This window comes from Leucoraja erinacea, chromosome 22 (assembly GCF_028641065.1).
Source record: "Leucoraja erinacea ecotype New England chromosome 22, Leri_hhj_1, whole genome shotgun sequence".
Classification (NCBI taxonomy): domain Eukaryota; kingdom Metazoa; phylum Chordata; class Chondrichthyes; order Rajiformes; family Rajidae; genus Leucoraja; species Leucoraja erinaceus.
Window position 1 is genome coordinate 15,455,772 of NC_073398.1, and position 16,675 is coordinate 15,472,446.

General features: G+C 42.4%; 1 protein-coding gene across 1 annotated transcript in view; it reads right to left on the reverse strand.

The window, feature by feature from the left end:
- cog5 (component of oligomeric golgi complex 5) overlaps nt 1–16,675 on the reverse strand; it is a 105,343-nt gene that overhangs the window by 40,335 nt on the left and 48,333 nt on the right. Inside the window, exon 7 of the mRNA XM_055652993.1 lies at nt 8,482–8,612. Within this exon, the coding sequence (XP_055508968.1) occupies nt 8,482–8,612 (131 nt within the window). The remainder of the gene's footprint in view (nt 1–8,481; nt 8,613–16,675) is intronic.

The following is a 16,675-nucleotide window of genomic DNA, read 5'->3' on the forward strand; positions in this document are numbered from 1 at the left end:
CATACTTCGTTTTGTGCCAATCTTAAAAGAACAAGTTTCCATTATTTTCATTAGACAAACAAAAATAAATTTTCCATTCTAAAAATGCAAACCCAATCAATGGATTAATTAGCTATTATTAGGTGATATATTTCAGGCTTAGAGGCACTGGAGGTACAAACAACACCAATTATCTGAGTTTGTTACAGAATCTTGCCATCCACATGAAAGAACCAAAGGATTTCAAAATTAAACTTAAGAGAAAATCTTGGTAACATTTTAAAATCCTAGAAATGCTTAAATTCACTATGCTTGAAATAATACTGAAAGCATTATCAATTGAATACTGACAGTCACAATGAACTGCAGATATATTGAGCAAGACACAAGTGTTCAAGGACCTCAGCAAATCAGGCAGCATTTGTGGAGGGAATGGACAGACAATATTTTGGGCCAGGACCCTGCTTCAGACCAATTGAATATGCCTGCTATCATCAATCCCCCACCACCACTCAAGATCAGATATGGGAATAGTTTAGTACCTGAAAAATATTGTATTCCATTTGAAAATATAACATTCGTAGCAAAGGCTGACCTATTCAGTAATCAAAAGCAGACAAAACATCAAATGGAATTTCAGTCTATTCAGTTGTACATTTAAATCTGATGTTAATGATGATAGTGATGTGAATTTTAAAGTGCATTGTGACAAGCCTTTTGAGCTTTGTTACATCAAGGCAAGTGGAAAGCATCCTAGTCACGTTCCTGGATTGCATCTTGATATTAGTAGTCTAGAGATGAGACTCCTGTCACGGGACTTGAGCCTCTGTCATTCTCTTGCAGTCTCAGTGTTTATAGAGCTGGCTCACTCGGTTTCTAGTATGCTGAGCCCCAGGATGTTGTTAAGGGATCTAAGGCATAACATTTTTACTATTGTCTTGGAAAATCTTCCCCAAAAGCAGTGAACTGCTGAATTCACAGTAGCTTTAAATGCAATCTTTCACAGTGACATAAAACTGTGAACGTATAAATTTAATAAAATGTTTTAAATTGTCTTCTCTTGGATCTGAATTTCATTTCATAAGATAACCTTCCTCCCAACATTTTCCACTTTCTTAATATAAGTTTTTCGTGTTAACCATTATATTCATGGGTTCAGCCTTTTGATCTTGTAGTCAGTTTCAATATTCTATGCTACCTCTTTTTTGCACAATACTTATGTTCATTCCTACTTGTTCATATGGTATTTTCTCTGTCTAACATATCAATAATCAGAGCCCAATACAATGCTAAAAAACAATGTGGGAAAGGTCCTTTAAAAAGCTGCATTGCATCACTCCCATCTGCTTGCCTAACACCCCTCCAATTTTCTAACCAGATGTAATGAAGTATTTTTTTAATGTTCTACCACACAAGCGGAAGGTGATACTGGCGAGTAACCTTCAATGTTTTATCTTTGTCAAATCAAGTTCAAGTGCAGGACATTAAATCAATGAAGAAGTCATTCATAGTCAAAGAAAGAAAATAATTCAAGGGCGGTACAGTGGCGCAACAGTAGTGACCCGGGTTTGATCCTGACTACGGGTGCTATCTGTGTGGAGTTTGTACGTTCTCCCCGTGACCGCGTGGGTTTTCCCCAGGTGCTCCAGCTTCCTCCCACATTCCAAAGACTGCCAGGTTTGTTGGTTAATTGGCTTTGGTAAAGATTATAAATTGTCTCTAGTGTGTAGGATAGTGATAGGGTATGGGGATTGCTGGTTGGCGCAGTGGGCCAAAGGGCCTGTTTCCCTGCTGTATCCCTAAAATAAACTATTTCTAAGAAAGATTTAAGCTTTTTTATTTGCCTATGTCCATGTTTTCTAAGCTGTCATGATTCACGATCTACAATATTTAAGTGTTGACTTTAGACCACATCTCTCTGGTACAAATGTTGCAACAACTGCTATTTAAAATAATCAATGATCCAACATCAATACTTGGCTCTTGATTAGGACCAAATATACAGTAATAACATTTGAAGTAATTAAATTGATAAATATACCTGCTTGATACAAGTGTAAATACCAATGGCAAGTCATGTTGATCAACAAACCTTAAATTTAAATCAGTGACAGCGAGAATATCAGTGAGTTTATAACTAGATATCGTATTCCACATATCTTTGTGACTAGATAATGCAACAGTACATTCACCTATCTCTAATGTGCTGCTAAAATTACAGAAGGTTTAAATGGAACCCCTCACAATGTCACTGATGTATTTTAGAACTACATCAATTTACTTTCGCCGATGTTATGACATCAGCAAAAGGGCAAAATAGAAGTATAGATGTTTGCAGGTTAAAAGAATATGCTGTGGCAGTCCCTGGATATTAGGCCACTCCTTGGGTCATCACCCTCAGCACTCGAGGGACAGGGATGAGGGACTGCCCACAGGCTGCCGGTTCCTGCTCGGGGGTTTCTGGGAGTTCTTCATCCCTTTGATGGAAATCATTGTGAGTGGATGCTCACAACTATCAGTAAAGAACCTTTGAACCTGCCTGGCATCTAGTTTTTTTTTTCTGACCGCGTCCAGGCCACTACAATGCACATAAAATCTTTCCTAATTTAATATACTTTGTTTGAAACTTCTAACTTCAAAAACTGAAATGCCACTTTTTAAATTTAAACCTATACAGTGCCCTCCATAATGTTTGGGCCAAAGACCCATCATTTATTTATTTGCCTCTGTACTCCACAATTTGAGTTTTTTAATAGAAAACAATCACATGTGGTTAAAGTACTCATTGTCAGATTTTATTAAAGACCATTTTAATACATTTTGATTTCACCATGTAGAAATTGCAGAAGTGTTTATACATAGTGTCCCCCCCCCCCCCAATTTCAGGGCACCATAATGTTTGGGACAAATGGCTTCACAGGCATTTGTAATTGCTCAGGTGTGTTTAATTGCCTCCTTATTGCAGGTATAAGAGACCTCTCAGCACCTAGTCTTTCCTTCAGTTTTTCCATCACATTTGGAAACTTTATTGCTGTTTATCAACACGAGGACCAAAGTTGTGCCAATGAAAGTCAAAGATGCCATTATGAGACTGAGAAACAAGAATAAAACTGTTAGAGACATGAGCCAAACCTTAGGTTTACCAAAATCAACTGTTTGGAACATTATTAAGAAGAAAGAGAGCACTGGTGAGCTTACTAATCGCAAAGGGACTGGCAGGCTAAGGAAGACCTCCACAACTGATGACAGAAGAATTCTCTCTACAATAAAGAAAAATCCCAAGCACCCATCCGACAGATCAGAAACACTCTTCAGGAGTCAGGTGTAGATTTGTTAATGACCACTGTCCGCAGAAGACTTCATGAACCGAAATACAGAGGCTACACGGCAAGATGCAAACAACTGGTTAGCCTCAAAAATAGGATGGCCAGGTTATAGTTTACCCAAGATGTACATAAAAGAGCAACCACAGTTCTGGAAAAAAGTCTTGTGGACAGATGAAACGAAGACTAACATATCAGTAATGGCAAGATCAAAGTATAGAGGAGAGAAGGAAATACCCAAGATCCGAAGCATACCACTTCATCCGTGAAACACTGTGGTGAGGGGGTGTTATAGCCTATGTATGTATGGTTGCTGAAGGTACTGGCTCACTTATCTTCATTGATGATACAACTGCTGATGGTAGTAGCATAATGAATTCTGAAGTATATAGACACATCCTATCTGCTCAAGTTCAAACAAGTGCCTCAAAACTCATTGGCCGGCGGTTCTTTCCACAGCAAGACAATGATCCCAAACATACTGCTAAAGCAACAAAGGAGTTTTTCAAAGCTAAATGTTAATCACCCGATCTGAACCTAATTGAGCATGCCTTTTATATGCTGAAGAGAAAACTGAAGCGTACTAGCCCCCAAAACAAGCATAAGCTAAAGATAGCTGCAATACAGGCCTGGCAGAGCATCATGAATCGCAGACTTCAAGCAGTTGTTGCATGTGAAGGATATGCAACAAAATACTAAACTTGACTACTTTCATTTACATGACATTGTTGTTTCCCAAACATTATGGTGCCCTGAAATGCGGGGATTACGTATAAACACAGCTGTCATTTCTACATGATGAAACCAAAATGTATAACAATGGCCTTTATTAAAATCTGACAATATGCACTTTAACCACATGTGATGTTTTCTATTACAAATCTTAAATTGTGGAGTACAGAGGCAAATAAATAAATGATGGGTCTTCGTCCCAAACATTATGGAGGGCATTGTAGACCATCAAACAAAAAATACTGGAAACATTCTGCAAGTCAGGCAGCATCCGTGGAAAGACAAACATAGCTTAGTCTTTCAAGTTGAGGAGCTTTTGTCACAACTGAGAAAATAAGTTAGTTTTAAGTTGTAAGCAGGCGAGAAAAGATGGATAGGACAAAGGCACGTCAGGGTGGAACCCGGGTCTCTGTCACTGTGAGTTAGCGACTCTACCGCTGCACCACCGTGCCACTGCTCCTGTGTTGCAAAGTTGTGCGGGATGGTAGCGTGGGGTGGGGAGTGGAGCGAGAAAGTTGGTGGAAGGGTCGGCCAGGGTCAGTGTGTAGCGGTCTCCCCCATGAGAGTGACCCGTGAACCACTCCGGGGCGCCACACTGACCCTGGACCATTTGACCAGGTCTCCACCGACGGCAAGGGGAATCCTCCCCTGCCCCCTTTCCTCTCTCTTCCTGCTCTCTCTCTCTATCTCCCCCCTCCCCCTCCTCTCTCGCCAACCCTGCGGAGATTGGCAGATCGTTAGCCAGCTCTGTGTTTGTGTGCCCTATGGGTGAGCATTATGCGTGCGTGGATCTTTGTTAATATGCCTGAGGGGTGATCACAGTGCGTGTGTATGTGTGGGAGATAGAGATAGAGTGTGAGAGTGAGTGTGTGTGTGTGCGTGCGTGTGTGTGTCTCTGTGTATGCGTGAGTCTGTGTTTGTGTGTGTGTGTGTCGGTGTGCGGGTCTATGTGTGTTTCAGTATGTGGGAGTCCGCGTGTGCGTTTCTGTGTGTCTGTGTGTGTGTGTGTGTGTGTGTGTGTGTGTGTGTGTGTGTGTGTGTGTGTGATATTTCTTTATATTTTCCTGTGGCCCGCAAAAATGTGTCAAATATATAATGGGGCCCTCGTGCTGAAAAGTTTGCAGGCCCCTGCTCTAAACTAAACTTAACCTGCTATAATCTCCGGCAGTTCGTTCTGTAAACACACCATGTTCAGGATGAAAAGTTGCCCCTCAGGTTCCTATTAAATCTTTCTCCCGTTACCTTAAACCTGTGCCCTCTAGTTCTTGATTACCCTAACCTGGGAAAAAGACTGCGCGTTCACCCTATATATTCTGCTCATGGTTTAATATACCTCTAAGATCACCCTCAGCCTCCTGCGCTTCAAATAATAAAGACCTAGCCTGCCCAATCAGTCCCATTAACTCAGGCCCTCCAGTCCTGGCAACATCTTCATAAAACTTCTCTGTATCCTTTCCAGCCTAATGGCATCTTTCCTATAGCTGCATGACTGAAAATGAACACAATACTCCAAATGCAGCCTCATTAACAACCTGTACAACCGTAACTTGATGCTCCACTTCTATGCTGGAGATTGACAGATTCAGGCCAACGAGACAAAAGCCTTCTTCAACATCCTATTTACCTGTGATGCTACTTGCAGAGAACTATGTACCTGTCCTACTGGCTCCCACTGCTTTTCAACACTTCTCAGGGCCCTACCGTTCACACTTATTTTTATTCAACTGGTCTAGATCTGCTGCATTTCTTGATAATCATCTTCCCTGTTGATAATACCATCTATTTTAGTGTCATCTGTAAATTTATTAATCACGCATTGTACATTCTCATCCAAATGTTGATAAGGGGCAACAAACAGCAATGGACGAAGCACCGATCCCTGAGGCACACTGCTAGTCCCGGACATTCGTACCAATCCAACCACCTCCACCCTCTGCTTCCGAACATTAATTTTGTATCCATTTAGTTTCCTTTCCCCCACTATCCTCTGCTTGCTTGAACTGGACCTCACCCGTAACTATTTCTCTTTTGACTCCTGTCATTTGCTTCAAGTGTATCATGGCACTCACATGGGCCTCAGCGATGCCATTTGTTGACTATGTTGAACAGCCCTTGTTCCAAACATACACCAGCACTTTTCCTTAACTCTTTCTAAGTTATATCGATGACTGCACCCATACAGAACTTGTTGTTTCTATCAACTTTACTAACTTCCATCCTCCCCTCAAATTCACTTGAACAGTCTCTGACACTTCTCTGCCCTTTCTCAATCTCTATGTCTCCATCACAGGATACACTCTATGTACTGATGTCTACTACAAACCCACCGACGCTCAAAGATACCTTGACTATACTTCCTCCCACCCTGTTCTTGCAAGGAAGCCATCCCTTCCTCTCAATTTCTCCACCTCTGTCGCACAGGCTTCCAATATTCTGTTCCCATTCTTCCTGCCCTCGGAAGGAACAAGGAGAGTTTCCCCCAACCTCACGAGTTTCCCTCAACCTTACCTTTAACCCCATAAGCCTCCGCATCCAACACATCATTCTCCGACATTTCTGCCACCTTCAATGTGATCCCACTATCAGCCGCATCTTCCCAACCCCACCCCTTTCCACTTCCCGTAGAGATCACTCCCTCCACAATTCCTTGGTTTACTCATCCCTTTTCACCCAACCTGCCCTGCCCTCTCCCCAAGTAGTTTTACCTTCCAACAGCAGGAGATGTAACACCAGTCCCTACATTTCCTCTCACTTTCCATCCAAGGACCAAAACAGCTATTTCAGGTGAGACAGAGGGTCAAATACACCTCTTCAAACCTTGTTCACTGCATTTGTTGCTCCTGAAATGGCCTTATTTACATGGGCAAAACCAAGCATAGACTGTGTGACCATTTTGCTGAACACCTGCACTCTGTCCACCAAAGCTTGCTGGATCTCCCGGTTGCTATCCATTTCAACTCTCCTTCCCATTCCCATATTGACCTTTCCGTCCTGGGCCTCCTTCATTGCCAGATTAAGGCCACTCACAAACTGAAAGAACAGCACTTCATATTCCGCTTTGGTATTTGCAACCCAATAATATTTCCCAATTTCAAGTAACACTCCCCTACACACCCTCTTTTTCCCATGACCCCTCTCTCCGAGCCAGTGTGCACACATCCTCCCACCATCTCCAACCCTCAAGTCACCCTGCTCCTTTCCCCATCTTCATAAACTCATCTCCCATCTCCGTCCCCCTTTTTACTTTTATCCCCTCTTTTCCTTCCCCCTATTCCTATCCACCCACATCCCTCCCTCTGGCTTTACACGTCCCTCCTCCTCTTCTCTCTGGCACACTTTTGCCTTCTTTTCACTTCCAGCCTTTGTCACTTATTCCAACCATTTGCCAAACCAACCACACCCCCTCCTGACCCATCTCCACCTATCACTTGTCAGGAAAGAACTACAGATGCTGGATTAAATCAAAGATACCCACAAAATGCTAGAGTAACTTAGCGGGACTGGCAGCATCTCTGGAAAGAAGGAATGGGAAACATCACCCATTCCTTCTCTCCAGAGCTGCTGCCTGTCCCGCTGACTTACTCCAGCATTTTGTGTCTATCACTTGTCAGGCTTTGTCCCCACTTCTCAGGCTGAAGAAGGGTCCTGACCAGAAACAATGTCAGTCCATTTTTCCCCCACAGATGCTGCCAGATCTGTTAGGTTCCTCCAGAACGTTGTGGTTTGCTCTGTATCCAGTTAGCTAGCTCTCCCTGGAACCCACGCAATCAAACCTTCCAGAGCAGTCTACCATGCAGAGTGATTTATCTAAAAATAGGAATTTCTAGATTCTCCAAGGCTGCAACATACCCATATGCAGGATGAGATGCCTCCTCAAACTCTAACATAAGTTTGAGCATTTCATCTTCCTTCTGGATATGTTACAGCCTTCTAGATTCAACATTGCATTCACCAATTTTTGGGGAACTCACTTGTCCTGTTTGAATCGGAACTGACCAGTTGTTCTATAAGGTTATCTAACTTAATATTAACAGTTTTTCTCTCTACACAGGCACAGCCTTATCTTTTGGGCATTACTTGCATTTTTCTTTCAGCTTCAGGTTTTAGCAAATAGCATTTTACAGCTTTGTTCATTTTCATCATCTCTATCTATCCTTGCTAATCTAATAACCAGGCATCTCCATAAAGGTAAGGTATAAACAGGGTTGCCAGTAGATCCCACTGAGAGATATTCTCTTTGTCCGTTCCATCGCTCCGCAACCCTCTCTGTAACTTAACTCTTATTACTTCACTTTCACATTTCTTATGAAATCTACAGCCTGAAACACTAACTCTGCTTCTCCTTCCATAGCTACTGACTACTCTTCTGAGTGCTTCCACCATTTATTTTTATATTTCAGATTTTCAACATCTGGAATGTTTTGATTTACAAAAGAGGAGCATTTACCTGTGTCTCCATTCCCTGTTCAAGTAACCGTTTGGCTTGATTCTCGATCTCAAGTCGGGCTCTTGCAATAAAAAGGAGATCATTTTCTATAACTTCAATCCCAGAGAGATCAACTCCTTGTGAAAGATAATCTATGAAACAGAAGACAAAGAGCGAATGTTCACACCTAGAATGCAACTGTATTGATATCTTATTTTGCAATGCCTACATGCATGTGTTGAATAATTTGTTTTCCTGCTGTAACCTTTGTGATTTTGATTTTTAAAGACCCAATTGAACAATGAGGAAGTTGTCAATATTTTCTGCACAACTAACTCATTAATCTGATGCAATCCCAAGATTTCTTGTGCTTCTGTAATAATAATGCGATAATTGCTCCAGTGTATGTGTAGCTGCAATATTATGCGTAACAAGCAATAAATATTTCTATATTTATTGCCTTTCACCAAAACTATCATTTCGATCCCTTTGTTATCTACAATAGTAAAGCTTCTGGTTAACACTCCACAGATGACCTCATGTCACTACAAGCCCATTATCATTGCCAAAGAAGCCAGTTCGGTATTCCGACTGTGCATGTACAGGTCATAGGTCGCTCTGGCTAAACACTTGTGGTGGCCGTGCCGTTGCATGGGTACAGACCTGCGTCTTGACCCTATCCAGCCGCCGTTGGGCCGTCCCCGTCCCTTCCCAAGTGTCACTTCCGAGGACGTCCGGGGTGACTTCAGGGCCAGCGGGAGCCGAACGTGAACGGCGGAGGGGGCGCCGGCTCCAGCTCGGCTCAGCCTGTCCCAGCGGCGGCCCAGGCCCGCAGACGGCGCGAAAAAGAAGCACCAACTCCAGCTCAACCCCGCCAGGCGGGACAGGCAGAGTCGAGCCGGGGCTGGCGTCCCACCCCACCCCCCCCCCCTCGCTGGCTGCGGGCCTGGGCTGACATTCCCGTCCGCGGACCTCTGGATAGAAGACCCTCCTTCAGCCTTCCTACACATTAGACTTTTGCGCTGTGGTTAGGATGGATGGGAGCGAGGATTTCCATGGGCGCAAGGATCAAATTATCTAAGTCTCCGCCTCTCCCGCCCCCCCCCCCCCCCCCCGGCTCCAGACCACAACCTCGCCCTCTCTCTCCCGCGGCTCCAGACCGCTCGGCCCGTCCCTCCCCGACAGCCCCCGCCTCAACTACAACTTCATCGCCGACGTGGTGAAGCAAACGCGGCCGGGGGTGGTATACAATCGAGATCCTGGGGAGGTGGGGGGGGGGGGGGGGGGGAGGGAGGGAGAGGAGGGGGCCAGAGAGGAGTTAGGGGAGGGGAGGGAGGGAGGACTGAGGGAGGGAGGGAAAGGATAGGGAAAAGAAGAGGGAGGGTGAAGAGGAGGAGGGTAGGGGGGATGAGGGGAAAGAAGGATGGAGGGTGAAGAGGAGGAGGGTTCTGGGGGATGAGGGGGAATGGAGGAGGGGAGGGGAAAGAAAGAGATGGGGAGGGAGGGGGTGAGGAGAGGAAGCAGAGGAGGGGTGGTGGAGGGTGGGGCGAGGGAGGATAATGGAGGATAATGGAGGAGGGGAATAGGGGACTGAAGAGGCAGAGTGAGATGCGTTCACATTGATCTTATTTTTTTAAGTTATTGCCATTTCAAACTTTAAAAACATCAGCCGCGCTTGCGCAGTTGGGGGCTATGGGTGAGTGATGGAATATTGTGTTGGGTGAACGGAACCAACGGGTCCGCACTGTGTCCAGTATATATTACTAAAATTTTGTTTGTTTGTTTATTTGTATGCGTGCATGTGCGATATTTCAAAACCCCGCCAAATTGGTAGACGATAGTGCTACAATTGTTGGCCCTCCTTTCTCACCATTGTCCTGGGATGTAAATGAAACAAGTTTCGTTCGGATTGATGTTATATTTTACAAGTTATTGACATTTTAAAATTTACAAAAATCAATTTTCAAACCACTTTTCCACATGCCCTGCCCGTCATCCGCGTTCGTCGTCACAATGGGATCCCGAATCTCATTTACATTAAAAAAAAAAACCTTTTTTTTTTTAAAACCCCGTTATAATCAAATTCTTCCGTTATCATTCACAATGACGTCACAATGGGATCCCGAATCGCACTTACATTAAAAATCGCAATTTTCAACAAAAAAAAACACAATGGGGATCTCTGGCATCACAACGGGAACCCCTCAGCCGCGCGTGCGCTGTTAGGGGCTATGGGTGAGTGGTGGAATATTGCATTGGGGATAGGACCCAATGGGTCTGCACCTGGTTAAAAGAAAAATTATATCGTTGCATAGCATAGTGTTGTCAAAGACTGTACTGAGATACTGAATCGCTAATCGTCTGTCTGCTGATGCCTGGGTTGTTTTTGTTAGGATTATTTGGCTTCAGACCACTTAACAGGCTTGGTGGAAAAATGGGTCAGAGAACTGAATTCCAGAGATGAGTTAAGAGTGATTACACTTGATATCAAAGCAGCTTTTGAGCAAACATTGCATTAAGATGCTCTGGTAAGCTTAAAGTCAAACAGCATTAAGAATGGTTGGAGTCAAACATCAAACAAAGAAAGACACAAAGTGATGGAGTAACTTAGAGTGTGAAAAAGGGACCCTACACCAAACATCACTTAACCAATGTTCTCCAGAGATGCTGCCTGACCCACTGAGTTACTGCAGTGCCTGGTGTCGTTTTGTAATAAATCGGCATAAACAGTTCCTTATTTCTACAGAAAATGAAGAAAAACATTTGTGATTGTTACAGCTCAGTCATCCCAGCCTCAGGACATCAATGCATCGTCTTAGGCCAACATGTTCAAACTTTTCAACAATGACTATCCTTCCAAAAAGATAAGTAATGGACATGATCACTTGTTATTGTTGGACTGTTATGTGGCATTCACATTCACATCATACACATCACAAAGGTGCTAAGCAATGACCATCTCCAACAAGAGGAAGTCTTTCTACACTGATATTCCATGGCAAATATGTTGTCAAGTACTCCACCCTCAATATCATGTGTGGTCAGCGCTGACCAGAATTTAATTGGACCAATCGCAGCGATATTAAAATTATAAGAAGTCAGAAATATGGTATCCTCTAGTTAGTGGCTCAACTGCTGACAGCCAACACACTTTCCATCATCCCCCCCTCCTCCCTCTCTTCTCCCCCCCCCCTCTTTCCCCCCCCCCCCCCTCTTTTCCCCCCTCCTCCCCCCTATTAGCGTGAGTGCGGGAGGGTGGGGTGGGGGTAGTTAGTGTGTGAAGCTGCATGCCGCCTCTTCCCCCCCCCCCACACAACCGCACGTTGGGGGAACAGACCCAACGGGTCTGCACTTGGTCTAGTACAAAATACATTTCTGTTGTTTATCTAGAATACTCCAAAGGCACCTCCCAAAACAATAAGGGCAGGCCCCAGATACTCGGAATGACCAAAATCAGCATTTCCCCATCCAAGTCACACACTGTCCTGATTTGGAAATAAGTTACCCAGTTCTATCGCAGTGGTTGAAGGCAGCACCAACCTTTCAAAGGCTATTAAGGATGGCAATAAAATGATGGCCTTGCCAGCCACACTTAGATCCAGAAAATGGAGTTGTACAAAATACCCTCGTTTTAAAGTTTTAAATTCAGTCTGACTAGTTTGTACGATTGAACTGTTTTTACTGGTTCATCAAATTACGTCAAGATTTTTCTTCCAACCTAACATTCCATTTCTTGTGATAGACACAAAATGCTGGAGTAACTCAGCGGGACAGGCAGCATCTCTGGAGAGAAGAAATGGATGACGTTTCGGATCGAGACCCTTCTTCAGACTGATCAGACAATTTCTTGTGACAGAAGAGGCGGCCTGCACCCAAGCCATCAGCACCCAGACCTTCATTTAATTTCATCCTTCATGTCTTTGATTTCAATCTACACAGGCAAAATTAATCATCATTTTACTTAAGCCAGTCCTTTTCTGGCCAATCATTCCTTTAGCTTCACAAGGTGCTAAATACCCAAGACAAATATCTCTGTTTAAAGTAGACAAGGGGTAACAAGGGCATAGGTGAAAGCGGGGACAAAAATCTTGACCATAGCTGTTCCAATCCCACAACATTTTCAAAAGAGATTTACTGATTTTGATGCTGGAACAGACCATCAGTGTCTATCCCGCCATTGTCTTACATCACACATGATCTGTAAGACAAGTTTTAAGATCACATCCATCACTATAGGATTCATTTTTTCATTTTAAATATCTCAATTACATTTTCAGTTGTTAATAAAACTGGACACAAATTTATTATAAAACACAAATATTCTCATCCTATATATGAAGCTTATCGATATTTTCTCTCCTCTTGAATTGAATTGATTGAATTGAATTGAATATTTGGTAGCAAAAAGGTAGAAAATATTAGGTAGCAAAAAGGATCAGCCATTAGCAACTGGAACAATGGATATACGTGTGACAGAGAAGACAATTAGAGCAACAGAAATGTGAAGGAACCACAGCAGTTGTGAAGGGGGGAGGTGATTGGTGGAGTGTGGAGGGAAAAATCAAAATATTACTTAAGCCCCAACACAGCAATTTCATTAAACAAATGTATGCTTATATTTCAAGATGCTTAGTTGCAGGCAATTATATTACTTGCTAGGGCTTTCCTCGAATAATTGATCTGCAGTATCTCAAGAACATTTGGCAAGTGAAAGAAATTAAACCGCATCTACGAAATTTCAAAGTGTGCAGATATAATTTCACTTAAGGACCAGCAAGATTTGCTACTCAGATTGTAAACTTACATTCATCAATCTATCTATCTATCTATCTATCTATATATATTTAAAACTCTGGCCCCATCCGACCGTCTGCCGACCGGCGCCCTTCCTGCCTTTCGATTCGTGCCCGATACTCGCAGATGTCCAATCGGAATGGCCGATGCTCGCAGATGTCCAATCGGAACGGATTCATTTGCATGTACGGCTGCCGGCTGCATTTCTTCCTTTGATTCATTGCCATGCCCAATCCAAACGCTCAATCTCCGAGATATTTTCCATTTCGGTAGAGATTTCGCTTTTCTTTCTAAGTATCCGCTCCTCATTTCATTTCGTCGTGTTGAAGTACACGTTTTTAATCAAATCCTTTCCCCCCCCTCCACACCCAAGTATTTCAAAAAGAAACAGGCTTCTCCATTTACATGTCAGCTTCAAACACACTTCGAAACAAAGTTGCAAGACTGGAACACTGAACTTTTCTCTGCTGCAGCAGGCAGGTAAGGTGCCATGATTTTTTTTTAAAGAGGCAGGGCAGTGCTGGAATCTTGATGGAGACGGGTGCATGGTGGAATATTGGGTTGGGGGATCACACCATTGGGGGAGCAGACCCAACGGGTCTGCACTTGGTCTAGTATATATATAAAAGTCTGTGGCTGTCGCCTGCCGTCCGGCTGCCAGCTGCCTTTCTTCCTTTTGATTCGCTGCTCCTTCCTGTCAGCTTCCAACACACTTCGAAACAAAGTTGCAAGACAGGAACACTGAACTTTTCACTGCTGCAGCAGGCAGGGGAGGTGCAATTGAGGGAGGCAGGGGAGTGCTGGAAACTTACATTTGGCAACGGCTTCAGTTCCATTGGAGGAGACGGGTGCATGGTGGAATATTGGGTTGGGGGAGCACACCACTGGGGGAGCAGACCCAACGGGTCTGCACTTGGTCTAGTTATTATATAAAAGTCTGTGGCTGCCGCCTGCCGTCCATCCGTCCGGCTGCCTTTCTGCCTTTTGATTCGCTGCTCCTTCCTATCAGCTTCCAACACACTTCAAAACAAAGTTGCAAGACAAGAACACTCTGAACTTTTCACCTCAATGGGATATCACAGCAAGTGCTTCAACAGGAGGGGGAGGGCCAATTGGTATTGCAATTGGAACTGCTGCAGCAGGCAGGGAAGGTGAAATTGGATTTTTTTTTAAATCCACTGCTGAGGGAGGCAGGGGAGAGCTGGAATCTTACATTTGGGAACGGCTTCAGTTCCGTTGGAGGAGACGGGTGCATGGTGAAATATTGGGTTGGGGGATCACACCATTGGGGGAGCAGACCCAACGGGTCTGCACTTGGTCTAGTTATATTTAAAAAAGAGGTTTAGAATGCAGAATTTAAACAAAAAATGAAAAGGTATCTGGTGAAAAAATGTTATTTGTCATGGAGCATTGAATACGTATTTTTAACAACAAATCTAAACAGATAGCCACCGGAACACAGATTACTATCTTTTGTCGATAGCAGAAAAGTCTCTTCAGCAATTATACTGCCTTTCTTACAAAGTGTAATTTCTGGAAATTACAACTTTAAAAATGTTTAACCCTTTAAACTTTTTTTTGTAGTATTTATTTATTTTACATTATTCACACCACGTAAGTTTTAACTTTAAGTTCAACGATGCAGTGTTATTTCTAATAATCACCATGGATTATCATCACATGCTGGCAGATGAAAATTAGCTGTAGATTTCACTTCTTAATGGTCAAGGAAATATAATTAACAATATCAATCAATTGTTAAATCAGCTACTGTGAGATACAATAAATGTACAAAATACTTTGAGTGTAGCTAGGCAACAGACTAAATTATTGATGAAATTATCATGAGGAAAATAATTTCCATTTCCCAACACGATATTTAAACTGCAAAAAAGAACAGAAAGGAGAGCTATACTTAGCCACAGCACATAACTGCATTAGAAAGAGCCACGTTATTTTTTTTTAATAAGGAAATGAAAACAGGATTTTACCTACAGGTTTATTAGAAACACTATACCCAAGCAGGCATTTTCTTCATTACATCAGATTACTTGGACTCAAAATGCATATTTTTTTCTCTTTCAAAAGATTTTCTCAAATATCAAATCAAATATTTGGAGAAATAAAAAAAAAAATCTGTCCTGGAAGAATTAGATAAATGCTTAATGATTAGCAAATCAAAACAAATGCATACACTGCAATTCTCTGCAGTAAAGGGAGGCAATGAGTCAAGCTGTCAGTCAGTGAATGCCGCCCACAATTACTTCACTCTGCCATAGCATTCTGAGAGAGCTAAATCTCAATGTGATCTCCAGAGACACAAGGCTGCAGCATGCTGCTTTGATGAGATATTTTCAGAAGCTTATTGATTTTTTGGTTTATAGGCGCAACAGCAACCTACTGAAATCCACTAATTCTATACTTTAATGCAGTAATAGTCGAAGCAGATCTTGCTCGAAGCATCAGGTCCAAAACAGTCCTTGTGAAACTCTTCACAATATATTCTGCTAGCAAAGGATCAATTCTAAATGGCCTGCATACAGATTTTGTTTTGGTTTTCAGCCAAGGTAAGATTCCTTCATTTTTCTAGTCATTTGTCATGTACGATTTAAGCTAAACTGCTTTTTTTGTTAATATTGTTCATGAGAATTTCAGTAATAAAATTCTGAAAAATAATTTACTTTGTATTAAAATCCAGTATAAAATAAAAGCATATAAGACATGTGTTCATAATTTACATGGAAATACCAATATTCTCACTGTGCAGTCATATGTTTTCCAATAAAACTAGTACACCTGCAAAATGTTTTTAAAAAGTGGAAGGAGCTGCATTTATAATTGCCAATTTTACCTGCTCTTTAAATTAACAAATATTGCATCAGATTTATTTGATACATTCTGCAAAATGCATGTCTCATTTCTATACAAACACGCTTCAGGTATCACTACCTTAATTATATTTTAATAATCTGTAGCTGAATGTGAAGCCATTTTGTTGTTTTAAACTGATTACCGAGCTCAGAACTACCCTCACAGGATCTGACACACTAGTTTTGGCCAACCTGATTTACTGGGAACTAGCAATTCTGTAACAGTCGACATTATTTGACCAGGTCTGTTCTCTCTCTCTTTCGTGTTTATATACAGGGTGAAAATTACCCACTAGGTCTTAATGTGAATCAAGACATCAAATGATTGTGGCGGAAATTCAAAGATCATCTTTGATGTCATGTACGAGCCACTATCTGTTCTAGCCAAAGTGAATTTCAAACATATAACAAGAGGGAGGAGCTTAAACTGCCCCAGTATTTGAAATAACATTGGAATTCAGATTTTATCATGAAATCTTGTCCAATTTGAAAGTATTTCCCATCTGGTTTGATCTCCAGCCTGACAGTGAACAGACATCAAGAACAGTATC